The 24,352-nt window shown below is 45.3% G+C and overlaps 1 protein-coding gene across 3 annotated transcripts in view; it reads right to left on the bottom strand.

Moving 5' to 3' along the window:
• Kctd1 (potassium channel tetramerization domain containing 1) overlaps positions 1 to 24,352 on the bottom strand; it is a 208,215-nt gene that overhangs the window by 1,934 nt on the left and 181,929 nt on the right. For all 3 annotated transcript variants that reach the window (XM_052155616.1, XM_052155617.1, XM_052155615.1), the window contains exons 3-4: positions 20,129 to 20,273; positions 4,158 to 4,463 (exon numbers count right to left, since the gene is read on the bottom strand). In XM_052155616.1, coding sequence (XP_052011576.1) covers positions 4,158 to 4,463; positions 20,129 to 20,273 — 451 coding nt within the window. The remainder of the gene's footprint in view (positions 1 to 4,157; positions 4,464 to 20,128; positions 20,274 to 24,352) is intronic.

Genomic DNA, 24,352 nt, shown 5'->3' with positions numbered 1-24,352 from the left:
CTAATTAATTAATTAATCAATTGATTAATTGTAGCACTGGGAATTGAACCCAGGACCTTGTGCACGATAGGCAAACAAGCACTCTACCATTGAGTTACATTTCTGGTTTCTTAAATTACTGTTTTTCATTACCAACTTTTGTATGTAATACAGAAGCAAAATAAAATTCCAGAAGATATTGGAAAAACAAGACTATGTGCTCCAAAGATGCAAACCGGAGACTGAGAACAGCAGCAGGCCCTCGCCAGGGCACCCCTCAGTTTGCGCAGGCGTTCTCTGTGTGTGCGTCTGTGCTCATTGGCTGAAGTGCAGGATGATGGGGCCATTCCTAAGCCCATGTTCCAGCTGTCCTGGCGGCCCGTGAATACAAAGGTTGATAACAGCTCTCTGAGCAGGAGACGCGGAGGATGGAATTGAACCTGTGTGAGAGCGGCCTCAGTGTGCTTCGAAAGGATCTTCTGCCCCATTAGGAGAGCACATGTGTGTGTGAGGCGCCACCAGACAGTGACGAATCTTTTTCCTCCCCAGAGGTTATCATACACAGAATGTGACAAGTATCTGGAATGACCCGGTGCTGGCTTCCATGCGGTCCAGTGCTTGTCTCAATGCCGTGGACACAGCTTAGGAAGGCACTGCTTTTTTTTTTCTATTTTTTTCCATTTATTTATTTACTTGTATATTCGTGTGTGTGTGTGTGTGTGTGTGTGTGCACGTGTGCGTGTATGTGTGTGTGTGTGCATGTGTCCCCGTCCATGGAGGTCAGATGACAATTTATGGGAGTCACCTTTCTTCTACTCTGTGGGTCCCAGGAATTAAACTCAAGTTAACAAGCTTGAAGGCAAGCACCTCTTCCTGCTGAGCTAACTCACAAAGCCTGGGCTCATTACTAACTGAACACCAAGTCCCAAGCAGACGTTGTTAGGTTTAGAAACTTTTGGGGGATGTTTAAATGATTGAGTGTATCAGGAATCTCATGCCCTGTCCCTAAATCTCTGTGTACTGACAGATAGGTGTCTTTCTCTTAGTAGTGGATGGAGTCAGAAGCAGGAATGGGTTGGATGAGGAGGCTGATTCAGGCGACACATGCGCAGCTGCTCTGGCCGTGTATCAGGCATATGAAAGATGACAGGTGCTCCCTGGCTAAGGGGTGGGGCTGAGATCTTACTCGGCTCCGAATGCTATGGTCGGCTCTATAGGGAACATGGCAGGGTGTGTGGGCGAAGAAAGGCTTTGAGGCTGCATAAGCATTTAGAGGCAACACAGCCACTCAGGACTCTGTCCATATCACCTTGTAGGACCACCGCACACCTCCAGAGGGTGCCATCCATGTAGGAGAGAATGCAACTCTTGCCCTTTGGAGCCGGGTGAGACTGGGCACCTTTCTCTGGATGCTGGTGGGCACCATTTTATATGAGTTTCCTGCTATTATGCCCTGGGACGACTGCTCATACATTTTAAAAAGCATAAACTGTGTAACAATTCCTCTGAGGCAGTATGATCCCGTGAGTGTTTCTAGCCTTTAAACTCCTGAAGAGTATTAGTGGAGTTGGGGATGGAGCATTGAGAGGTGCTGTATGGGACGGATGGCACTTTGCTGCTGTTGACCAGACAATGCACAAAGCCAGGAGCCAGTTCCAGGTACAGAGAGGTGGGGGACTCTCGGCCCACTGTCTCTTAACGGAGCTCAGTGTCGCAGAGCTTCGCTGGGAAGACTTGGGTGTGCCTCTCACAGGCACACTGGCCGAGCTTACCTGCTGGAGCTGTCAGAGGGCAGTGACTCTCTGGCCACAGCCCAGGGGAAGAGGGCTGACCTCAGCCCCTTGGGCTAAGAGGGAAACAACATATCTATCAGCATCAAAGGCATATAGCATGTCCCAGAGTCTAAACCAAAATCCCGAATTCCAGTTTGATATTTTCTTCTCCCAAAGATGTTTCTGCCTCCCTGGCATGAAGTAAGGACACATGCTCCACTATGTTCATTGCAGCCTTATTTATAATAGCCAGAAGATGGAAATAACCCAGATGTCCCTCAGTGGAAGAATGAATACAGAAAATGAGGTATATTTACACAATGGAATACTACTCAGCAATTAAAAACAATGAATTCGTGAAATTTCTAGGCAAATGGTTAGAACTGGAAAATATCATCCTAAGTGAGGTAATCCAATCACAAAAGAATACACATGGAATGCAATCTCTGATAAGTGGATATTAATTAGCCCAGAAGCTCTGAATACTCAAGACACAATTCACATATCAAGAATTATTGATACCCAAGAAGAAAGGAGAGGGCCCTGGTCCTGGAAAGGCTTGATGCAGCATCATAGGGGAGTATGAGGACAGAGAAATGGGAGGGGGTGATTGGGGAATGGGTGGAGAGAAGAGGGCTTATGGGACATATGGGGAGGGGACCGGCAAAGGGGAAAACATTTGGAATGTAAACAAAGAATATAGAAAAAAAAAAGAAAAAAAAAGATGTTTCTGCCTCAGAACAGGGACTATTCCACTCCAGTTCTGTCAAAACCTTGTAGAGCTTTGCACAAACCCTAGCCACAGTCAGAAACCCTCATGAGGCCAACGCTCAGACAGAGGCTTTTCAATTGTCCTCAGACCATGGCTCTGTAACCTCCTTCCTTGTTTCTCTACTCTTGTGTGCTGCTAGAGCTTTAGCTTGCTTTCTTTCTTTCTTTCTTTCTTTCTTTCTTTCTTTCTTTCTTTCTCTCTCTCTCTTTCTTTCTTTCTTTCCTTCCTTCTTTCCTTCTTTCCTTCTTTCCTTCTTTCCTTCTTTCTTTCTTTCTTTCTTCCTTCCTTCCTTTCTTCCTTCCTTCCTTCCTTCCTTCCTTCCTTCCTTCCTTTCTTTTTGAGACAGGGTGTCATGTAGACAGATGTAGACCAAGCTGGCCTTGGTCTTAACCTTGCTGATTAGCTGAAGATAACTTGGATTTCTTTTAAATTTCATTTATTTTTATTTATATTCATAGGCATGTGTCAGTATGTACATCACTAACAGCAGTTGCAAAGGAGGCCAGGAGAGAAGATCCCAGAGCTAGACTTGCAGGCAGTGGTCAATCAAGCAGTGTGACTGCTGGGTTGACCCTGGTCCTCTCTCTAGACTGACTTTGAATTTCTGATCCTCCTGCTTCGAACTCCCGAGTGCTAATGCGGTGCTTAGAATCAAACTCAGTGCCAAATGCATGCTGGGTAAGCACTCCACCAACTGATCTACATTCTTGGCCCCTGGAGTATTTCTTTGGAAGCACAAGTTGTGGTGGCTCACTCTCCTACTCCATCGGCTTTGCACTTATCTCATAACCAAATGAACCCTAGGCCACACAACACCCCTCCCCACAACCGCACAGAAGACCCGCAGTGCTGACACAAGACCCAGAGCTCTCTCTGCGGCTCACCAGGATTTCTCCCATCATCCCAAGGCCACCATCCTGCCTGGAGACCACGAGGGGCCGCATATGAAGTGCACCTCACAACCCTGGATGTGGAAAGCCTGGACTGCAGCTGTTGGACGGTCAGAGGATTCCCTGATTCATGGATGAGGTCACCCGCGTGGGCTGTTCCGAGGTTAAGTCTGGCTGGAGGAGGCAGCTCACTTGGCGGTGCACTCCTAAGGTGCACGTCTTGCCTAGGCCATATCCTGCTTTGCTGCACTATGAGATGAGCAACTTTTCTCTACCACACTTTTCAGCCATGATGTTCTACTCACTATAGCTAAAGAAACAATGGAACCAAGTGACCACCTCTGGGACCATGAGCCAAAATATCTCAAGTTGTTTCTCTCCAGTATTTGTTACAGTGACAAACGCTAACACAAACACAGACATCCTTTTGCTGCTATCTGGCAGCATTGATGTTGGTTAATATCTGCCCCAACACTACTTCTGTCCACAAACACCGAGTTGTTGTTTATCTTGTTCTTTTCTGTATCACCTGCACAGTGGCACACACACTCACAGTAGGTATATACATAGTAGGTGCTCAGTAAAGACTTGTGGATTTACGGGCTGGGTGTGGTGGAGGCTGAGAAACCACCTACCCCATGCAAGCACTGCACATCCTAGTTCCTTGGCTCCCTGGAGCAGAGGCGGCAGCCAGGTAGAGAGAGCATGAACTGCCTTGATGCCGCAGGCTGCGGAACGCCTTACCTGCACTGAATTGAGGTGGCAGTAGCCGTTTAGTGGAAACCTGATGACATGTGTTGAGTCGTGATTCCAGCCTGCGTTGACCGAGTTGCACATCACATCGCCGATCTCAGGAAACACTTCTTCTATCAAGGACTTGTCCCCACTGAGCGTGATCCTTTCTCCAAGGTCCGGGGCCACACGCACCACGAGGCACTCGCAGGGCCGCGAAAAGCGGCCAGTTTCTCTGTCCTGTTTCCACCGTTCCATCTCCAACAACATTGGCTGAAGTTGAAAGTATTTTGCCTCTTCATATAACAAAGTATAGTCCTGGGGGAATAGAAAGGCATCTTGAGGCAGAAGACACACACAGAAGGTGCTGAAGACAGTCATGCTTTGTTTACTCTGCTTAGAGAGGATCTTACTAGGTATCCCAGGCTGGCCTTGAACTCATGATCCTCCACCTCACTCCCCTCTCAGCAAGTGAGGGGACTACAGGTGCGTGTAACATGTACACATTAGAAGTGCTTTTTAGTGTCTTCCGGAGATGACAGGACCACCTCGGTCATGAACTCAGAGCAGCTGTGTCTGAATGCATACCCTAGCAAAGAGGGAGAAGAGCGCACAAGCTCCGACACCCAGCTGAAGAGCAGTTGGCACTGATGGCTGCAAGGAGAGGGCGGGGCAGTCTGGATTCTGTAAGGGAGGGGCCCCTGCTGGGTTGACATGCAGCTGTGGATGATTCCACATTCGTGTGCTTGTGGACAGTCCAGATTGGACGCAGTGGGTCACAAAAACAACAAACAACAAAACACCATGAGATTGGAGCACGGATGGATTTATGCGGAGTGAGAGGAAGGAGTGGTAGGGTGGATTTATGAGGAGTCGCTTCACTCAAGGGTGGAATGAACAAGATCAAAATGCACTGTTACACGTGGGAATGAGATTTCCAAATAACTAATTTTAAGTGTTATATTAAAAAAGAAAATATTTTCCCACTTCTGTTGGCTTTCAATAATCAAATCTAAATGAAAATTTACAGCACATCTGTAAAGACTCAATTTGTACTCATTCATTCGTTCATCAATCATTGTGCTGGCTAGATTTCTGTCAACTTATCACAAACTATAGCCATCCGAGAGGAGAAAACCTCAATTGAGAAAATGCCTCCAAAAGATCAGGATTCAGGCAAGTCTGCAGGGCATTTTGTTAATTAGTGATTGATGGAGGAGGGCCCAGCCCACTGTGGGTGGAGCCATCTCTGGGCTGGTGGTCCTGGGTTCTCTAAGTAAGCAGGCTGAGCAAGCTGTAAGGAGCATCCTCTATGGCCTCTGCATCAGGTCCTGCCTCCAGGTTCCTGCCTGCTTGAGTTCCTGACCTGGCATCCTTTGATGATAAACTGTGACACAGAAGGGTAAACTAAATGAACCCTTTGCTCCTCCCAAAGTTGCTTTGGTCATGGTGTTTCACTACAGCAACAGAAACCCTAACTATGACATTCATTCATTTGTTGATACAGGGAATTGAGGGTTAGTACACAGGCCTGGCTAAGTGCTTTCCGTGAGTCAAGTCCTCAGATCACCTACGAAATCGGGCGCTATCATTATTCCTGCTTCACAGATGGAAAACTGAGACGTGAGAGGATTCACTTTCTTCTTTTAGTTCAGAAACGGCTGCATTTCAAGCTTGATGGTGTTGGAGGGAGTCCAAACCCAATCCTCTCTGATGGAGGACACATGGGGAATGGGGAGGGGGTAGGCTCAGCAGCAGATACACCCCTGGGGGCCTTCAGTCCTTGTCACCTTCAGTCCTCATGAGGGAAGGTGGAGGCAGCAACACCGCCTGGGGACAGGCTTGAGTGGGTGTCTGGAGAGTGTGCTTGCTTAAACTTGGGTGTTGGTGTGTGACGGTTTAGATGAGGCCAACAGAGATTTGGAAGGTTCTCACCCTGCCCCTGGCCACCTGTCAGCAGTGTCTCAGAGATGTAAACATCATGCAACTCTGACTCCTGGGAACTGGGTGAGAAAAGGGGGACTCGTCTATTTCTGGAAGATGAGGCATGTGTTGCTCTCCTCAAGCTTCACACAGATGGCCTGAATTAAAGTCCTGAACCTACGGACTAGGTTCTCGCGTACACACGGGCTGCGGAAAGGGAGCCGTGTCAAGGGCTGAGTGCAGAGGCAGCGTGAGAAGCGGGCCTGACAAGCAGGTCAATATTATGCCTCAATGTAGCTATGGTCACAATCATCCCTGGGTGTGAGATAAGTGGGGATTTGTCCAGACACGTTGCCTGCGAACACTTCAGTCAACTGACAAAGTCATTGCTGCCTTCCTCCCACAGGCCCAGGCTGACAGGGGTGTCACACAAAAGTCAGCCCCGTAAATATGTGGCCTTGTACCTCTTAGACTGAAGGACAGTTCAGAAGCAGAGGAGGGCCCATAACACTCTCTCTCTCTCTCTCTCTCTCTCTCTCTTTCAGGAGGCAGTAACCACCTCAGCATTCATGTCTTCCTGAGAGAGCAGGGAATGGCACAGTAGTTGGTACCACAGGCCTCTCATTGGACAGTGCACTTTCCACACTGGGTGTGAGATGCAGTCAGGGTACAAATCTCAGCAGAATCTGATGCCTCTTCACCGCCATTCCCTTGAGAAGTCAGAAGAGTCCACCCAGCCAGCAAAGGACCCCAAGGCTCTGATGGTCCTCCTTGCACACTATTCTGTTTGCATACCTTCTGACCCATGAGGACACGGTTTGGTTGTAGGAAACTATGGACTAGCTGAGTGTGTCCTCTCTCAAGGCAGGGCAAAGGAGCGCACGCTCAGCCTCCAGGGTAGGAGACAGTAGACCTGGGCTTCTGGCTGGCTGCCCGGGATCTTCACTCTGAAGCTTTATCACTTTTAAATTATAGTGACTGTAAGACACTGACATAAGGGGCTGGAGAGATGGCTCAGCGTAAGAGCACTGACAGCACTGACTGCTCTTCCAAAGGTCCTGAGTTCAAATCCCACTAACCACATGGTGACTCACAATCATCCATAATGAGATCTGACACCCTCTTCTGGAGTGTCTGAAGACAGCTACAGTGACAGTGTACTCACATATAACAATAAATAAATCTTAACAAAAAAAGATACTGACATAATATATACTTATTAAGATGCAAGTTCTCAAAGAGATTTAAAAGCATAGTGAAATGCTTGGGGGTGCAGGAGAGCGCTGGTGGTGTAGGCGAGGGGACCTTAGTTCATTCCCAGGAGCCATGTGAAAAAGCTGGGTCACCCCAGCAGGTGGACACGCACAGATCCCTGGGGCGCACTGGCTAACAAGGCTAAGCTTAGTAAGTTTTAGGTCGGTGAGATCCCCGTCTCAATGCCAAAACAGACAGACAAACAAAATGTGAACAGAATGCTAAGGAACAACACTCAAGGCTGACCTCTAACCACCAAGTGAGTATACATGTACTGCTGTGTGTGGGCACACATGAACACGCACACCAAAACCAAGAATCAATAATGGCAGCTCTTGGGAAGTTGAGACAGGAGAATAGGAAGCCCGAGGCCAGCCCAAGCAACAAAGTCAGATCCTGCATTTTGTAAAAGGAAAAGTTAAATAAGGGCTATGGATGTAACTAGTGGTGCAGTACTTGTCTAACATGTGTAAGGCCTTGGGTTCAGGCCCTAGCATTACAACACACACACACACCTCACACACACACCTCCCCCCACGCATGTATGCACACACATGTGCATACATACACATCCAGACACACACACACCTTCCCCCACATGCATGCACACACACATGCATGCATATACCCATATACACACACACATACACACATGCATGCATGCACACATGCGTGCATACACACATACACCTCACATACATATCTCTCTCACACACACACACACACACATGCACACACACATACCTTTTACCCACACCTCCCCACGCACACGCGCACACACACATGTGCATACACACACACACACACACACACACACACACACATCCCCCCCCCCCCCCCCCCGAAAACACCACAGCTGAGAGGCACACGAGCACAGGCCGAGCTGCCCCGCCCCTTGCACTTGCTTGCCTACACAGTGCGTTACTGACTTCCTTGTGAGCAAGGCTCTGCTAACGCCATGGGCGTTCTAGAGCCACCAGGCCTTCCCGCCAAGCAAAGATGCCAAAGCTTCCGTTGGCAGGAGGTTGACTCTCTAAAAGGCACAGCACTTAGAGCTTTGGTAGCTTTGGTTGGCAATATTGGAAAGACCTGAATTTCCTCATGCTGCCAATGTGTTTGAACTCATTCTCTCTGGAGTTATGGTGATTTTAAAAAGTGTTTGTGTTTAAAATGTAAATGGGTTCACTGTGACGTTTCCACAGATGTCTCGCTAGCTGGGACTTTCCTTGCCCCCCCCCCCCCCCCACTACTCTCCATATGCCTCCTGCCCTCTCGACTGCTGACCTGCCTCCCTCACGCCATGGGGCGCCCTCTGCTTCCATTTCTCACATTCCCTCCAGTCTATTCAGACCCCTGTCCTCTCCCAAAGTCTCCATCTCTCCATCTCTCTCTCTCTCTTTCTGTCTCTCTCTCTCTCTTTCTGTCCCTCTCTCTCTCTCCCCCCCCTCTCTCTCTCTCTCTCTCTCACACACACACACACACACACACACACACACACACACACACGGCTAGATTATCTGAAACAAAATGCCATATGTATGCTTAGTTTTGCTTAAGATGATGACTTCTAGTTCCATCTGTTCTCCTGCTACTTGCATAATTTGTGTCTCTTTACATTTCTCTTTAAAATTATTATTATTGTTGTTGTTGTTGTGTGTATCGTGTATGTGTGGGGGCCAATGTGGGACATGGTGTGTGTGTGTGTGTGTGTGAATCAGAGGACAATTTTGTGGCATCGTGGGTTTGAGGAGGGAACTTATCAGTTCTGCGATGGGAGTCTGGGCTGCTGTGTGTCCTGTTCACTGTGACGCAGTGAACACGGTGAACAAGTGCCTGGGAAGCTGACCTGGGTCCTTAAGCTGCTTTCACAGCAGAGCTACAGCCTATGGTTCTTGTCATCTGCCACGCCCCTCTGAAGCACCTGCACAGGGGCTTCCATCATGGGATATTTCCATAGTGATTTCCACCAACCAGTGTGACTTCACACCAGTAGTACACAACAGCTACTCCACCCTCTGCATCCTCACCACTGTTTGTTGATAGGCATTCAGACAGGGGTGAGATGAAACTATAATGCAGATTTTAACTACATTTCCCCGACACCTCAGGATGTTGAACATGATTTCAAAAGAATATCTTTTATCTTGTAAAAATCCATTAAAATGCATAAAAACCTGACTATAAGACCTGGAACCCAGGCTCAGCGGTTAAGAACACTTGGTTCTCTTTTAGAGGTCCTGAGTACAAATCCCAGCAACCACATGGTGGCTCACAACCACTGTAATGAGATCTGACGCCTTCTTCTGATGTGTCTGAAGACAGCTACAGTGTACTTACATATAATATATATTAAATAGATCTTAGAAAAAAGATCCGGAACTCTAAAATTGCTAGAACACTGCAAGATGTGTGTAGGAAGGACCTTCTGAAAAGGATTTGAATCGCGCAAGTGTAACCCTAAGAACTGACTGACTGACAGCACTGCATGCAGTCAGAAGATGTTCCCAGCACAGAAAACAGCAGAGGCAGCTGCCAACTGTACATGTGGCAGAATTGGTAAAGAATTACAAAAGTTACTCAGAACCCATCAATAATGGGCTGATGAACTGGTAGATACTTCTCAAGGCAGAGAAACAAAAGCTACAAAAGTAGAAAAAGTGCCCCCCGTCCCCGGCCCTCAGAGCTCCTGTGATCTTACCTTTGGCTGACCTGCCCTTCAAGCACTGTAGCGTGGCATCGAACAGGCTCTCTCTTGACTCTTGCGTTTGTTGTAGCTCTGAGGAGTTTCATTGGCCATCCGCACTTGACATTGTTCATATGCACCCCAATACCCCGGCAGCATACGCACTGAAGGTGTCATTTAAGAACATCCAGGACAGTCTCTGCTCAGTGAGAGGTTCTGTCACCATTAAGGACACCATGTTTCCAGTTGCTGCTGGCCAGGATGAAAGAGGTGAAGGTAAGGAGCCAGGTGGCCGGCAGCAGTGCTCCCTCCTTTGTCCCTGCTTCCAGCCTGCACACGTGCGACAGACCATGCGCATTCTCCACCACCGGGGATGCAGCCTTCTGAAACCCTGAGCTAAAATAAATCTTTCCTTAACAAAAGTAGCAAATGAACATTGTAATGAAGGAAGTTCTCAGGGTCCTGGTGGAAGGCTGAGTCAGTGGCTTTTTAAGAGTCGTTCTTTCCAGCGGCTCCAGCAGAAACCTATTCTTGTGGCTTTCCAGCGCCAGAGTTGCCCAGTCTGTGGCTGGGAGCCGCCATCACTCCTCTGCCTTCATTGCCTCCCATCCTTTTCTGACTCTGACCTTCCTGTCTCCTCACATAACACAGCACACCCAGGTAATATGGGATCATCTCCCCAGCTCAAGTGCCTAACTTAATCAAATAGAAAACTCCTTCTCCGCCTTTTAAGAGTTAGGCTTCGGCTACCAATGCTTCTGCCTGTTGCACCACCCCAAGGCAAAGCACATCCTCTCCTGGTGCTGCCTGATCTCAGTTTCCCCTTTGTTTACAGGGGAGTGGTCTGGATCCGCATTTGGTGTCTGGGCGTGTTCTGAGATCCTGCATAATTAGCCCCACGCTAACTTCCAGGTCATAGGGTTTACATTGTTCTAACTGAAAACCTTGTCATTCCAGATGAATTTGAGAATCGCTCTTTCTAGCTCTACGAAGAACTGAGTTGGAATTTTGATGGGGATTGCATTGAATCTATAGATTGCCTTTGGCAAGATGGCCACTTTAACTATATTAATCCTGCCGATCCACGAGCATGGAAGATTTTTCCATTTTTCTGAGATCTTCTTCGATTTCCTTCTTCAGAGATCTGAAGTTTTTGTCATATAGGTCTTTCAATTGTTTGGTTAGAGTCACACCAAGATACTTTATGCTGTTTGTGGCTATTGTGAAGGGTGTCATTTCCCTAATTTCTTTCTCAGTCTGCTTATCCTTTGAGTATATAAAGGCTACTGATTTGCTTGAGTAGATTTTGTAGCCAGCCACTTTGCTGAAGTTGTTTATCAGCTGTAGGAGTTCTCTAGTAGAGTTTTTTGGGTCACTTAAGTATACTATCATATCATCTGCAAATAGTGATAGTCTGACTTCTTCCTTTCTGATTTGTATCCCTTTGACCTCCTTATGTTGTCTAATTGCTCTAGCTAGAACTTCAAGAACTATATTGAAAAGATATGGAGAGAGGGGGCAGCCTTGTCTAGTCCCTGATTTTAGTGGGATTGCTTCAAGTTTCTCTCCATTTAGTTTGATATTGGCTACTGGTTTGCTGTATATTGCTTTTACTATGTTTAGATATGGACCTTGAATTCCTGCCCTTTCCAAGACTTTTAGCATGAAAGGATGTTGAATTTTGTCAAATGCTTTTTCAGCATCTAATGAAATGATCATGTGGTTTTTTTCTTTGAGCTTGTTTATGTAGTGGATAACATTGATGGATTTCCATATATTGAACCATCCCTGCATCCCTGGGATGAAGCCTACTTGATCATGGTGGATGATCGTTTTGATGTGTTCTTGAATTCGGTGGGCAAGAATTTTATTGAGTATTTTTGCATCGATATTCATAAGGGAAACTGGCCTGAAATTCTCTTAGTTGGATCTTTGTGTGGTTTTTGGTATCAGCGTAATTGTGGCTTAGTAGAAGGAGTTGGGTAGTGTTCCTTCTGTTTCTATTTGGTGGAATAGTTTGAAGAGTACTGGTGTTAAGTCTTCTTTGAAGGTCTGATAGAATTCTGCACTAAAACCATCTGGTCCTGTGCTTTTTTTGGTCAGAAGGCTCAGGATATCTAAAACTATTCTCAACAGTAAAAGAACTTCTGAGGGATTCAGTATCCCAGACCTCAAACTTTACTACAGAGCAATAGTGATAAAAACTGTATGGTATTGGTACAATGCCAGGCAAGCAGATCAATGGAATAGGATTGAAGACCCAGAAATGAACCCACACCCCTATGGTCACTTGATCTTTGACAAAGGATCTGAAAGCATCCAGTGGAAAAAAGATAGTCTTTTCAACAAATGGTGCTGGTTCAATTGAAGGTCAGCATGCAGAAGAATGCGAATTGATCCATTCTTATCTCCTTGTACTAAGCTCAACTCCAAATGGATCAAGAACCTCCACATAAAACCTGACACACTGAAACTAATAGAAAAGAAACTGGGGAAGACCCTTGAGGACATGGGCACAGGGGAAAAGTTCCTGAATAGAACACCAATAGCTTATGCTCTAAGATCAAAAATAGACAAATGGGACCTCATAAAACTCCAAAGTTTTTGTAAGGCAAAGGACACTGTCAAAAGGACAAAATGTCAACCAACAGATTGGGAAAGGATCTTCACCAACCCTAAATCTGACAGAGGGCTAATATCTAATATATACAAAGAACTCAAGAAGGTAGAACCAAGAGAACCAAATAACCCCATTAAAAATGGGGTACAGAGCTAAACAAAGAATTTTCACATGAAGAACTTCGGAGGGCTGAGAAGCACCTTAAGAAATGTTCAACATCATTAATCATTAGGGAAATGCAAATCAAAACAACCCTGAGATTTCACCTCACACCAGTCAGAATGGCTAAGGTCAAAAACTCAGGAGACAGCAGGTGTTGGCAAGGATGTGGAGAAAGAGGAACACTCCTCCACTGCTGGTGGGATTGCAAGATGGTGAAACCACTTTGGAAATCAGTCTGGCAGTTCCTCAGAAAACTGGGCATGTCACTTCCGGAGGATCCTGCTATACCACTCCTGGGCATATACCCAGAGGATTCCCCAGCAGGTAATAAGGATACATGCTCCACTATGTTCATAGCAGCCCTATTTATAATAGCCAGAACCTGGAAAGAACCCAGGTATCCCTCAACGGAGGAATGGATACAAAAAATGTGGTATATTTACACAATGGAGTACTATTCAGCCATTAGAAACAATGAATTCATGAAATTTGTAGACAAATGGATGGAGCTAGAGAACATCATACTAAGTAAGGTAAGCCAGTCTCAAAAGATCAATTATGGTATGCACTCACTGATAAATGGATGTTAACCTCGAAACTTTGAATACCCAAGACATAATCCACACATCAAATGATGTCCAAGAAGAATGGAGGAGTGGCCTGGTTCTGGAAAGACTCAGTGTAGCAGTATAGGGGAATATCAGAACAGGGAAGTGGGAAGGAGTAGATGGGGGAACAGGGGGAGGAAAGAGGGCTTATGGAACTTTTGGGGAGTAGGGAGCTAGAAAAGGGGAAATTTTTGAAATGTAAATAAAGAATATACCGAATTAAAAAAAAAGAAAATGGGATAAAAAGAGGACGCAAAGTTTGACGTGTGGACAAATAGGGTTGGAGGGGCTGGGAGGAGCCCAATATCATCAAAATGCATTGTGTGAAATTCTTAAGAAACTAAGAAAATAGCTGATAATGCACACCCATATGAGAATCTTATTTTAGAGGACTTATTGCTGGTGAGTGTGGAAAACTTAAAGTTGAAAAGATTATTGTTCTATTTTGTTTTTGGAAATAAACTAAATACACTCTTCTAGTATACTGCAAAAAAAGAAAGAAAGAAAAAAAAAGAAAACCTTGATTCCTCCCTCCAACACCCTAAGTCTTTCCTACCACCAGGTCATTCTGAACTGGTCAGTTTGATCTATGAGAATTATTGTGCAAAGAAACAAGACCACTGGGCTAAATCAGGCAGTAAGTCAAGACTCTGGACTGTCTCTTCCAGGACTTAGGAAGCCACCATTCTGTAAGATCCCAGGCTACAGTTTAAAGTGGCATCTGATGGAGCAGATGGCATTTCTGGAATGGGCTCACATCTCCATGCTGCCCAAGCATCTCCTACACTGTTTAGATGTTAGCCTCTGTCCATAAACTGAAGGGAACAACGTCCATTAGAGCTGTTCCCCACCCTAACGTGCTCCATCTACAGCAAAGCATGATACATTTCTCTAGCACGAATCCAAGATGATGGAGCGGATGGTGTGGTGAGATGTGGCGAGGCTTGAGGCCTCGCACTGTAGATGATAAATAAATGAATACATAAATAAAATCAAGGGTAATGAAGCTGCAAGGGCTTGGGGTTCCTCTTTGCTGACTGAATCCTAACCACTTTTTTCCCTCTAAGTATTTTAGAAATTACTCTGAAGCCTGGTCATGGATGGACAACTCAAGACCCCGCATCATTTGATCTAATGCTTGAATTCATTACCATCCCCTTCTCTTGGAATGATAGAGGAACAATGGCTGTTTGGAGACTTCTGGCCTTGCTTGGTAGCATCCGGAGAATTTCTATTGCTAAGTAAGGGTTAGGATGCTCTCCTTCCCTTCATCCAGAGTCCTAGGATGTCATCTTGTGGGCCTAGCATTGAGCTGTGTCAAACCACTGGGAGTCCTTCCCTCTTTTAACTATCCTCTCTGTGCTTTCATTTATCCAGCGTCTCTCTCTGGTTCTCAGGGACGAGGCACTCTCTGGGCTGTGTGGAGACGAAGGGTACCACTGGGGAGGAGCTGAGCTGTATTGACAGCTCGCCATGCCAGCGTGCCCCTAAGCCGTGGCCAGCCCGACTGTGCGCCGGCCCCTCTCACTATACCACCATTTTCTAAGAAGCAAGGTTTACTTTGGCCATTCATTTTCTTGGCAGGCCCATTGTTTGTTTGTTTGTTTTTGTCTTTCTCCACTTCCTCACACACATTTCTAGTTTTGGCTCACTGGAGAACTTCCTACCAAGTGAAGTCAGTTCTGTTGGCTGCTTTCCTTTAGGAAACCTTGACCCTATTCTTTAGCAGGCCTGTCTGATTTCAGGATTTCAACTTCTGCTTTGAGAGTTTTGCTTGGCTTCTTTGGGCTTCTCTGGTCCTGGGCTTGACCCCGCCGCCCTCTAAATCTTTGGAAAAAATTCCGTGCTCCCTTTCGGATCTGACAATGTCCTTTCTTTGGCTGATACAGACCGAACAACTTCCAGCTGTCCATCCCAAGGCAGTAGGTGGAAATAGATCAGAGATGTGGACGCAGCGAGCTGGGCTCCAGGCGCCCAGGGGTAGATGAGCCACAGCGTTTGCTTTCTCTCACCTGTGAGGAAGGAGCTCCCAGTGTGGCCGCTGGAGAATGGTGGAGGCTGACCCAGGAGCAAGAACCCACTCGCTCGCTCGGCACCTAGCACCCACTTCCTCTGATGGCTTGGCCCCTACTCCGTTAAAGGGAAACAGCTTTCCATAGGCTCATCATGTCTTGGTGATTTTAACTTCTGAGAATATGTTTTTAATTCTTTCTGAGATAGGAAGATGGAGACCCCATTTTATAAGTGAGCTTCCCTAAGACCTGGAGACAAGCACACGAACTGGTCCAACCCCACTAAGGGAGTAGGAGACATGCCAGACAGATCAGAGTGCAGTGAACTGTGAAATCTCACTCAGTATGTGGTCAGGCAGTGTCTAGGTCATTTCCGCCATCAGCCAAGTAAACGTCTACGTGGTTATGGTATTACACAAAATAAAATTAGTAAAAAAGGAAGGCAGGAAATTGTTAAAAGGAACGGGTCCAGGTTCTACCATAGTTCCCTTCCATTGTCCACTTGAGCTATCTGGGAAGAGGTATCTTCAAATGAGGAGGGATTACCTTTATCAGACAGGCCTTTGGGCAAGAGGGCCACTGCAGTATGGGCAGTGCCATCCCTGGGTAGAGGGTCCTGGAGGTGTATAAGCACGCCGGAGAAAGCACACCATGAGCAGCACTCCCTGCCCTCTCTGCTCCGTGTCCTGCACCCGGGTTCCTGCCCTGGCTGTCCTTCTGATGGACTGTGACCTGGAAGCCAAGCAGTACCCTCTACCCCCGCCAAGTCACCCTGGTCACGGTGTTTATAACAGCAGCAGAGATGCAGGCTGGGACAGGCCTTTTTTTTTACATTGGTAATCTGAGCATCGGTGCATATGGGTTTTTTGTTTGTTTGTTTGTTTGTTTGTTTGCTTCTTTATACTTTTAATTTTATTTTACAGTATAAGGATGCTTCTGTAAGAATAAAAAGCACTAGAGTTCTGAATACAATGTAGATAGATAAGCCAGGCCTGCCACACAGTGGATTTTTCTAAATCTAGGAGGGACGGATATTCGTAGAGAGCAATCAGCCTCAGCTGTTGCCAATGAAGATGTTAAAAATAACAAGCTGGAGAGGATCTCACAGCTCCTTACTAACAAGCACACAGTTTCCGACTCCTGGGATATTGGGAATTACAGTCACACAGTTGTGTTTGTATGCTGGGACTGAAGTAGCAATGAGCAAATCATTATAATTGAGGATGGAATTATGAGAGGAAGGGAAGGCAGCTAAATCCACACGAACACTCAGAGAGGTTCTGCAACTCACATACAAGGAGAGCTGTCGCTGGAAGCCGGGACGCGAGCCTTTGAAATGAGAAATGACCAGAATCGCTAAGTGGGTCTCTAGCACAGACGACATATTTGTGGAATTGGATTTCCAATGGGGGCAGGATACTAATACTGTAAGATTCCACATCCTTACTCAGTCAGCAGTGACTGGATGGAGTCAGAAGGAGGCAGTCGGCAGCCATTCTCTCTAGCAAACCTGGAAAAGCAATTCTTTCCGGGTGAACAGGATTATGTGCCATCTGCTGTGGGTGGAAGGGAGATTCTGGCGTACTGACTTTTCACGTGGACATCTGCTTTTATGATTCCTGTGAACTATACTGCTCTTTGTGCCTTAATTTCATCAAGGGCCAGGGAGCTGAATGGCCACCTCTTCTTCTGGCTCCTCCCCCAGTTCCCCAGTCAAGGAACACTCCTTGACGCCCATCACCCAGCGGCTCCAAAGGAAGCATTTCAAGGCCCCAGATCCACGCGTCTCTTTTGACAAGTTTTTTGGATCACCGCCACCACTAATCTTGGGCAGTGATCAACTAAAGGACATGTTCTGTACTTAAAGTTGATAAACAGCAGATATTTAGGTTCAGGAATCCTCAGGGAACAGCCCAAAGGTGTGGTGAAGCAACTGGCCCAGGCCTGGGTGACTAGGGCAGTTCCCAGGGCAGGCCTCTAGGACCGGCCATACCAACTTCTAACCTGATTCTTCTTGCAGGCAGGCCCATGCCACCCACTGAAGTTCATGGTGGGGGTTAAGCCAAAGTATGTGTTTAAAATCCTGAGCTCCTTCCTTGGAGTATGGTGCCACTCAAAACAAATGGCTGTGTTTATTTTCTAGCAGTAATTCCCGATCCACTATCTTATGGTTACCCTGTTAGAAATGAGAGTTACAAATGATGGCATTATATAGACGCAAGCTTCCAGCTTTCAGTTTAGTCCTACATGATTTTAAGAGAAGTGGGCTGCTGCGTATTGATACTCAGAGTCTGGCCTCCTGGGACTCCTGTAGCTAAATAAGCAATTATCATGAGCACAGTGAACAGTATCCTTTGGAAAAACATATGTCTCTGTCTGTAAGAACATCACCGTGCAACAAGTTAGCCAAGCTAGTGCAGCATACACTAGTAGGTTGGGGAGGCGACACAGGGGGCTCCTGAGTCTTCGGAGTCAAGGCAGTATATGGCTGGAACTTACATCTTTGTTTAATTTATTTACTGCTCATGTGGGAGTAAACATGTATGCATGCTCGTGTGGGAGTGTACACGTATGCACGCATGGGTCTATATGTGGAGTCAGAGGGTAATGTCTTCTCTCAGTCTCTTCATTGTCATTGTTACTGTCAGTGTTCCAGAGGTCTGACACTGAACCTGGGGCTCACCATGTTAACTAGACCAGGTGACACTGAGCCCAGGACTCACCCCTCTCTGTGCCTCTCTGTGCCTCTCTGTGCCTGGCTTCTCTGCGGAAACTGAGGATCTGAACTCAGGACCCCAGGCTTCTCATGGCAGTCACTTCGCCTCCCCAACCCACAGGACCAAGGTTTAGGTGAACTGCTATAACCCCACAGATCCCAAATTAATAAGGGGGTCAGGGGCTTTTCCTTTATCCTCTTTCCTGAAGTGGAAGTGCATGTGCCAAGGGTTACTAGTGGAAAGGAGTTCTCAGGGCTTGCCTACAGCACGTTTGCTTTACATGAGAAACTGTGCTCCTCTAATAGGAAAATGAGGAGGGTAACTAGAGGCTGCTGTGGGAGCCCCTGCACTTCTGCAGGGGCCCTGAGGGAGACTCAGCAGCCCGCTGCTCCTGGGCCAGCACTAGGCTCTGAGTGCTCGCTGCGATTTAAATTCTAGGCTCTTGGTTAACATATCACGGCTCTGAAGTGTTAACTGCTTCTGTGTGTTCAGAAGATGCCATTTCACATACTCACAACATACATGATGTTTTACTTAATTAGAAGCACATTCCATATCATTTTATAACTTGATATTGTCACTGAGTAATAAAGCTGTGGTTTTTGCCCTACGTATCAACAGATATAGATGAACCATATTCTTTAAAATTATTCCATAATGTGGATATTCTATATTATTTCCAACAACCACCTACTGCATTTGAAATCCTTTTAGGTATACTGTTTTCCTATTATGAACATGACTAGCAGATATCCTATGCACATGCATGTTTACATGCTTACGTGAATATTTACAGAAGATAAATTCATAAACATAAAATTTCTAGACAGCTTGCATGATTGGAACTTTAATAGCTATGGCTGAATTAGTCTCCAAAAAGGTTCAATCATTTTCCCTCCCAATCACACTGTCCGTCTCTCACTGTGTCTACCAATCTTTAAAACTTTAGTCAAACTAATGTATAAAAACTAGTATATTGTTTTATTTTTGTTCTTTTGACATAGAGAGAGATTGAATATCATTTTAAATATTTACTGACAAAACCTTTTTTCTCCCTTTGGGAAAATCTTGTTTATAGATAAAAGTTTCCTCTAGATTGTTTATATACATTTATAGATTTGGAGGAACCCTTTTATGATAATATTAATATTTTATTGCAAAATTTCTTCTACTAAGACATCTTTTATGTAGATATGATCTCTGCTTAATAAGGATGTTTTAAAAATTCCTTTTGTGTATGAAAAGTCTTAACTATTCCCTTTCTCAAAATAGAAATTTTTTTAAAAAAAACATACCCTGCACACTTCTCATTTGGTTTGTTGCTTCCTGGACATTACGGTTTCTGTTTTGATTTTGTTGTTGTTGTTATTATTATAAACTATGACTGATTCTTGCTATTGCATAGGCAGCACAGTGACTGTAGCACATTGATTCTGAATTTAGATGTTTTAATTAGTTCTCTATTAGCTCTAATAGTATTCAGAATTAATTCTAAAAATCTCCTATTTAGAGAAACATTACCAACCATAAAAATTCCATTTTCATGTATTCCCTTTTAATACAAACACTTCCTATACGCCTCTCAGTTCAAATTCCCCTGCCTTCAGGGGTTCTCTTATTCTTGATTCCAGCACTTGCTACTCAGTTTTAAGGGAACAATTCTAAAACTGTCTTGCTGGTATTAACCTTCCCAGGGGAAAAGTTTTCATTGAGTTAAGAAGTTCCTTTTACACTCTAGCTTCCTAAGACATAACAGAAATTAAATTTAAATTTAACCAGTTTTTCAGTGTACTAAAAGAGAGTATAATTCAATTATTTAAATAAAAGCAAATGATCCCTTATCCTGTAACATGTAAACGCCATGTGCTCTGCTTCGCGAAGACATGTCAAGAGGCTACTGAAGACACTGGAGTGGGTACATGTGGTAAGGGTGTAGAATTAGGAACAGTTTTCTGGAGCACATAAAAAAAATCACATATTTACTGTTAACACAGATTCCCTCACCTTGAAATCATCAGGAATGAGGAGTTTTGATGTTCGTAGAAAATTCAAGATATATCTGAACATCTGCCCGTCTCTGTCAATGAAATAGTGCTGTTTGAGGCTGTCCAGAACAATGGGCTCCGTACCATCAAAGAGTCTTCCGATTCTGTGATGAAAGAGGGGAAGAGCGGAGAGAGACAGTTAGATCAGCTGGCGGCTTCTGCTGGGAGGCACCATCACCTTCAGCGGCAGCATGCACATCTGCAGAGCTGGCTGTGGGAATCTCTGTTCAGCTGCAACAATGGCCTCTGAGAAGCACTGGTCTCTGCTTGATACTTGTCAGCAGGGTGAGAAAGTCAGACTGGTCTCAGGTTTGTTCAGACATGCCCCTTTCTTCTCTGCCTCTCTCCTGTGAAGGGAATGTCCTGACAGGGTGACCCTGCAAGATGCTGTCACTGTGACTGAAGAACTCTGTCCCCTGGTACTTACCTCTGTTGCCTGCAAAGTGTTACTTCTCCTGTGTATCTTTTAAACCCATTCTACTTTAAAAGGTGTTCTGTTTTAAAGACATGTGTTCCAGCATTTTCCAAACTCATCAGTCCCGGGCTTTTAAAAACACAGTAATAGAAAATGCCAACATTTATTCTAAGAGGGAGCAGATATGTAGCTAGTGATGGAAGCACACCAGAAAGTAGACTTGCGTGTCCTTCACCACGGCTCACCTGACTTCTCACTGGGACTGTGGCTGTGCACATTGCTCCAGTTTCTTAAATACCTTTCCCCCTGACCTCATAACATGCCTGCCTCCGTTTTGGAGTTTTGGAATATTATTTATTGCTATAAAGATTATTTTGAAATAATATATCATCTAATTGCATGTTGAAATGTGACAAAGGTCACAAAAAATCAAGTGTTCTATCCCTTAAACATGATAAATCATATTTTCCTCTCCTCTGCTATCCGTCATGTGAATTTTTGTTTCACTAACAATATTTTGAAGATAATTCTAACACTCATATCCTATCCAAAGTGGATCAAAGAAAGCCAGAGGAAGGCTGCATTTCTCAAACATGGTAAGTTTGTTTTTTGCTTTTTTTTTCCCCCTGAGCTTTTCAAAGACTACACTGATTGTTTAGGGTGCGGATTACAATTACCCTGGAACTCTTTCCTGTCTGTTAATTCTCATTGACACATCAATCAAATAGACAAATCCACCTTTCTGTGCAGGCTTTCCAGGACAGCCTGCTGCAGGACAGGATAGGAGACTTGCTTGCCTCTTACTGAAATATTTAACTCTTCACTTAATAAGATGATAAAGCATGCTTGACAGGGAAAGAAGGACGGTCGTATTAGCTACGTGTGCTTTCCGGGACTCTTAGCTGTCCTTAGCACCTTTACAGGTAGCAAAGACACTCTCCTCATCTTAGCGATGAAGAAATCTGCTGGAAAGGATGAGGAACTGGCCTGACCAGTTAAGTAGCGATGGGGGCTGAGGGGTGGGGTCGGCTGCTGCTGGGAAAGGTGGCTTCCTCACACCCATGAGAACCCAGCGTCACCACTGAGGAATGGACTCCTTGTGTTTAGAGTTGTTTCTGTTTATGTGTTAAGTAAGAACTTTACAGTAAGGAAGTTTAAGCACCTATACTGATTAATTTAGGGGCGTGAAATAAATCAGTATCAACGGTTTCATCACTTTTTAAAGCAGCCTTGAAAAGTGTTTTAATTTAGTCTTGCATGTGAACTTCCAAGCCTACATGGGAAGTTTACGGACACACAGTGAGCCACTAGTACGTGCATTGAATAGGTGTAGATGGGCGTGGCTCCTCCTGTATGAGGAGAGTGGAACAGGAATATGGCCTGGCCAGTCACGCATGGCCTTCCTGGTGTCTCCAGTTCTTTTTTTTTTTTTTTTTTTTTTTTTACAAAATTATCTCATTTTTAAAAATAAGCTTTTCTTTCCTCCTGGTTGATGAGAAAAACCCAGTAAGTCATGGTGAGGTACGAAAGTACACAGCAGTAGATATCCCAAGCGGGTTGACATTTCTGTATTTATCAATTTATTAAAAGTTATTAATAAATTAACTTATTAATAAATACAGAAATATAGATGTAGTTACCTATCTACTAATTTGCTATGCTCTACCTAAGAAAGAAAAGGGACATCATTGCCCTTTGACCTCTGCAAATTAGGGGGAAAAAACATGTTCCTGAAATAGCTTTTAGGGTATAAAACCCAAAACAAGAAATGCAGTATGAATGCAACAAAAGGTATCGTGGGAAGAGGAGAAATTAAAAAAGAGAGGGAAGAAAAGCAGCCCAGCCCAGCCCAGCCCAGCTGTGGCAGACTCTGAAGGCTTCGTGGCCTTAGGCAAGGTCATGGGCGTGAGACTAAGTTTCCAGGGAGGAACAGGAAGACTGACCAGACAGTCTAACAGGAGACTTTCATCTTTAAAGATATCCCCCCCACGCCCCTGCCCTCCTCTCTCAGCCATGCCCTACCCCCACCCCAATGGCCAAGTCACCTGCTGCTGGCCTCGGAACCTTTATCCAGATCTATGATCATGAATGTGGAGGAGCGCCGGGCAACCTGGGCAACGGGAACCGGAAGGGAATAGGACCGCCCCTGGGACACTAGGTAGGGCAAGCCTGGCCCCAAGCAACGCGAACTAGCAAGGGCCAGGCTGATGGGCGTGATCCCCGATCCCCGGAGCCCAGGGGCGAAGAAGGGCATGAAGGAGGAAGCTATGGGCTGTTTAGGGCAGAAAGGGCTGTGGAGAAAGGGTGAGGACTGTGGAAAGAATGTGAGAGGATTGTAAAGGGTCCTGGGGCCTTGGATACACATTCCTCAGCAAGGTGAAAGGCCTCCTGAGACCTGGTTCCCTATCGCAGCCACAAATGTCACAAATAAAAAGAGCACTACTTTCTGTGGACTTTAAAGGAGGCACTGTATAAAAACAGCAGAAGGGGAGGGCGGGAGGGAAGGAGGGAGGGAGGGAGGGAGGGGCCAGCCAACCTTCAGATGTTGTCTCCTGGTGGGTTTTGAGATTGGGGAGATTGTGCTATGGAAAAGTATTGTTTGGCTAAATAAATAAAGGGGGGAGCTGACAGGGCCGTATTTCTCAGGGACATATGAATGGAGTTACAAATCACCCTGCCGTGCTGTGTAAACTATGCTGCCTGGAAACTATGTGGGGCTGATTACAGTGCACAGACCTCCGAGAACATTCCTGGTTTCCAACTGACCAAGACCAGGGCGGCTCCAGATAATATATGGCTGGCGTTTTCTTTCCCTCTCTGTTTAAAAGTATAAATTCAGTGAACCAAACTGTAATGGTGAGAAAGACTTCCATGATGTTTTAAAGGCTAATAACTATTTTAACTAGTATTTAATGTCTTCCTTAAACAAATAATTTTACTCTGGATTGTTTCAATGTCACACCAAAGCAGACAGAATAATATAATGAATCCCTTAAGTGGAGACACTGGCCTCTGTCTTTCAAAACCTATCAGTTCTTAATCTTGTTCCATGACTACCTTCCTGTCTCACTGGCATGAAAAACTGGGAGTTTTTAAGTAGCTCTCAAGCATCATACCATTTTATCTGAAAATTTCATTAACTGCTAAAATAGGAAGTCAATAATGCTGAATATTATTTTTCATATGAGCACTGTGGATTCCTTTTGCTTATTGCTCAGGGCAGAGCCTACTGTGGAATCCAGGCTCCTCTGGGTGATAAATCAGTTTGGTTTCCTGCTGTGATGGATTTCCCCTTTACCCAGGATAGCTGTGTTGCACACTGTGCATACGAATATGGAAGGGCTAAAATCTGATCCACCTGGCTCTCTATGGATCAGTCATTAAGACCGTTTTCTTCTGTATTCATTCATATATAGGACCTGGTTTCTGTAATTTACTGACTCAGTTTCTTAAACATTTTCCTTTCCTTCGTTCTTGTGTAATCATTTAGTTATTCATTCAGTATCCACTGAGCCTGACTGTACCAGTAACGGGTCTGGGGGGTGTGGGAGGGTGTGAATAAGACACAGTCCTTGCTTTTGTGGAATTTAATAGTCTGTGTGACTGGAAGCACAGTCAAGTGCAGCATGACCGAGTAAATCACTATCTGTAGAGAGGATAATGGGGAGAGAAAGGAGGCGTACTTAGCCCATTACACTCAACTGTGCGTTATCAGGGAAGAGAGAAAAGGCTCACTGGAGTCCTGGAGTCCTGGCAGGGGGGGAAGTT

Source organism: Apodemus sylvaticus, chromosome 13 (genome assembly GCF_947179515.1).
Source record: "Apodemus sylvaticus chromosome 13, mApoSyl1.1, whole genome shotgun sequence".
Classification (NCBI taxonomy): Eukaryota; Metazoa; Chordata; class Mammalia; order Rodentia; family Muridae; genus Apodemus; species Apodemus sylvaticus.
This window is presented reverse-complemented; position numbering and strand designations above follow the sequence as displayed.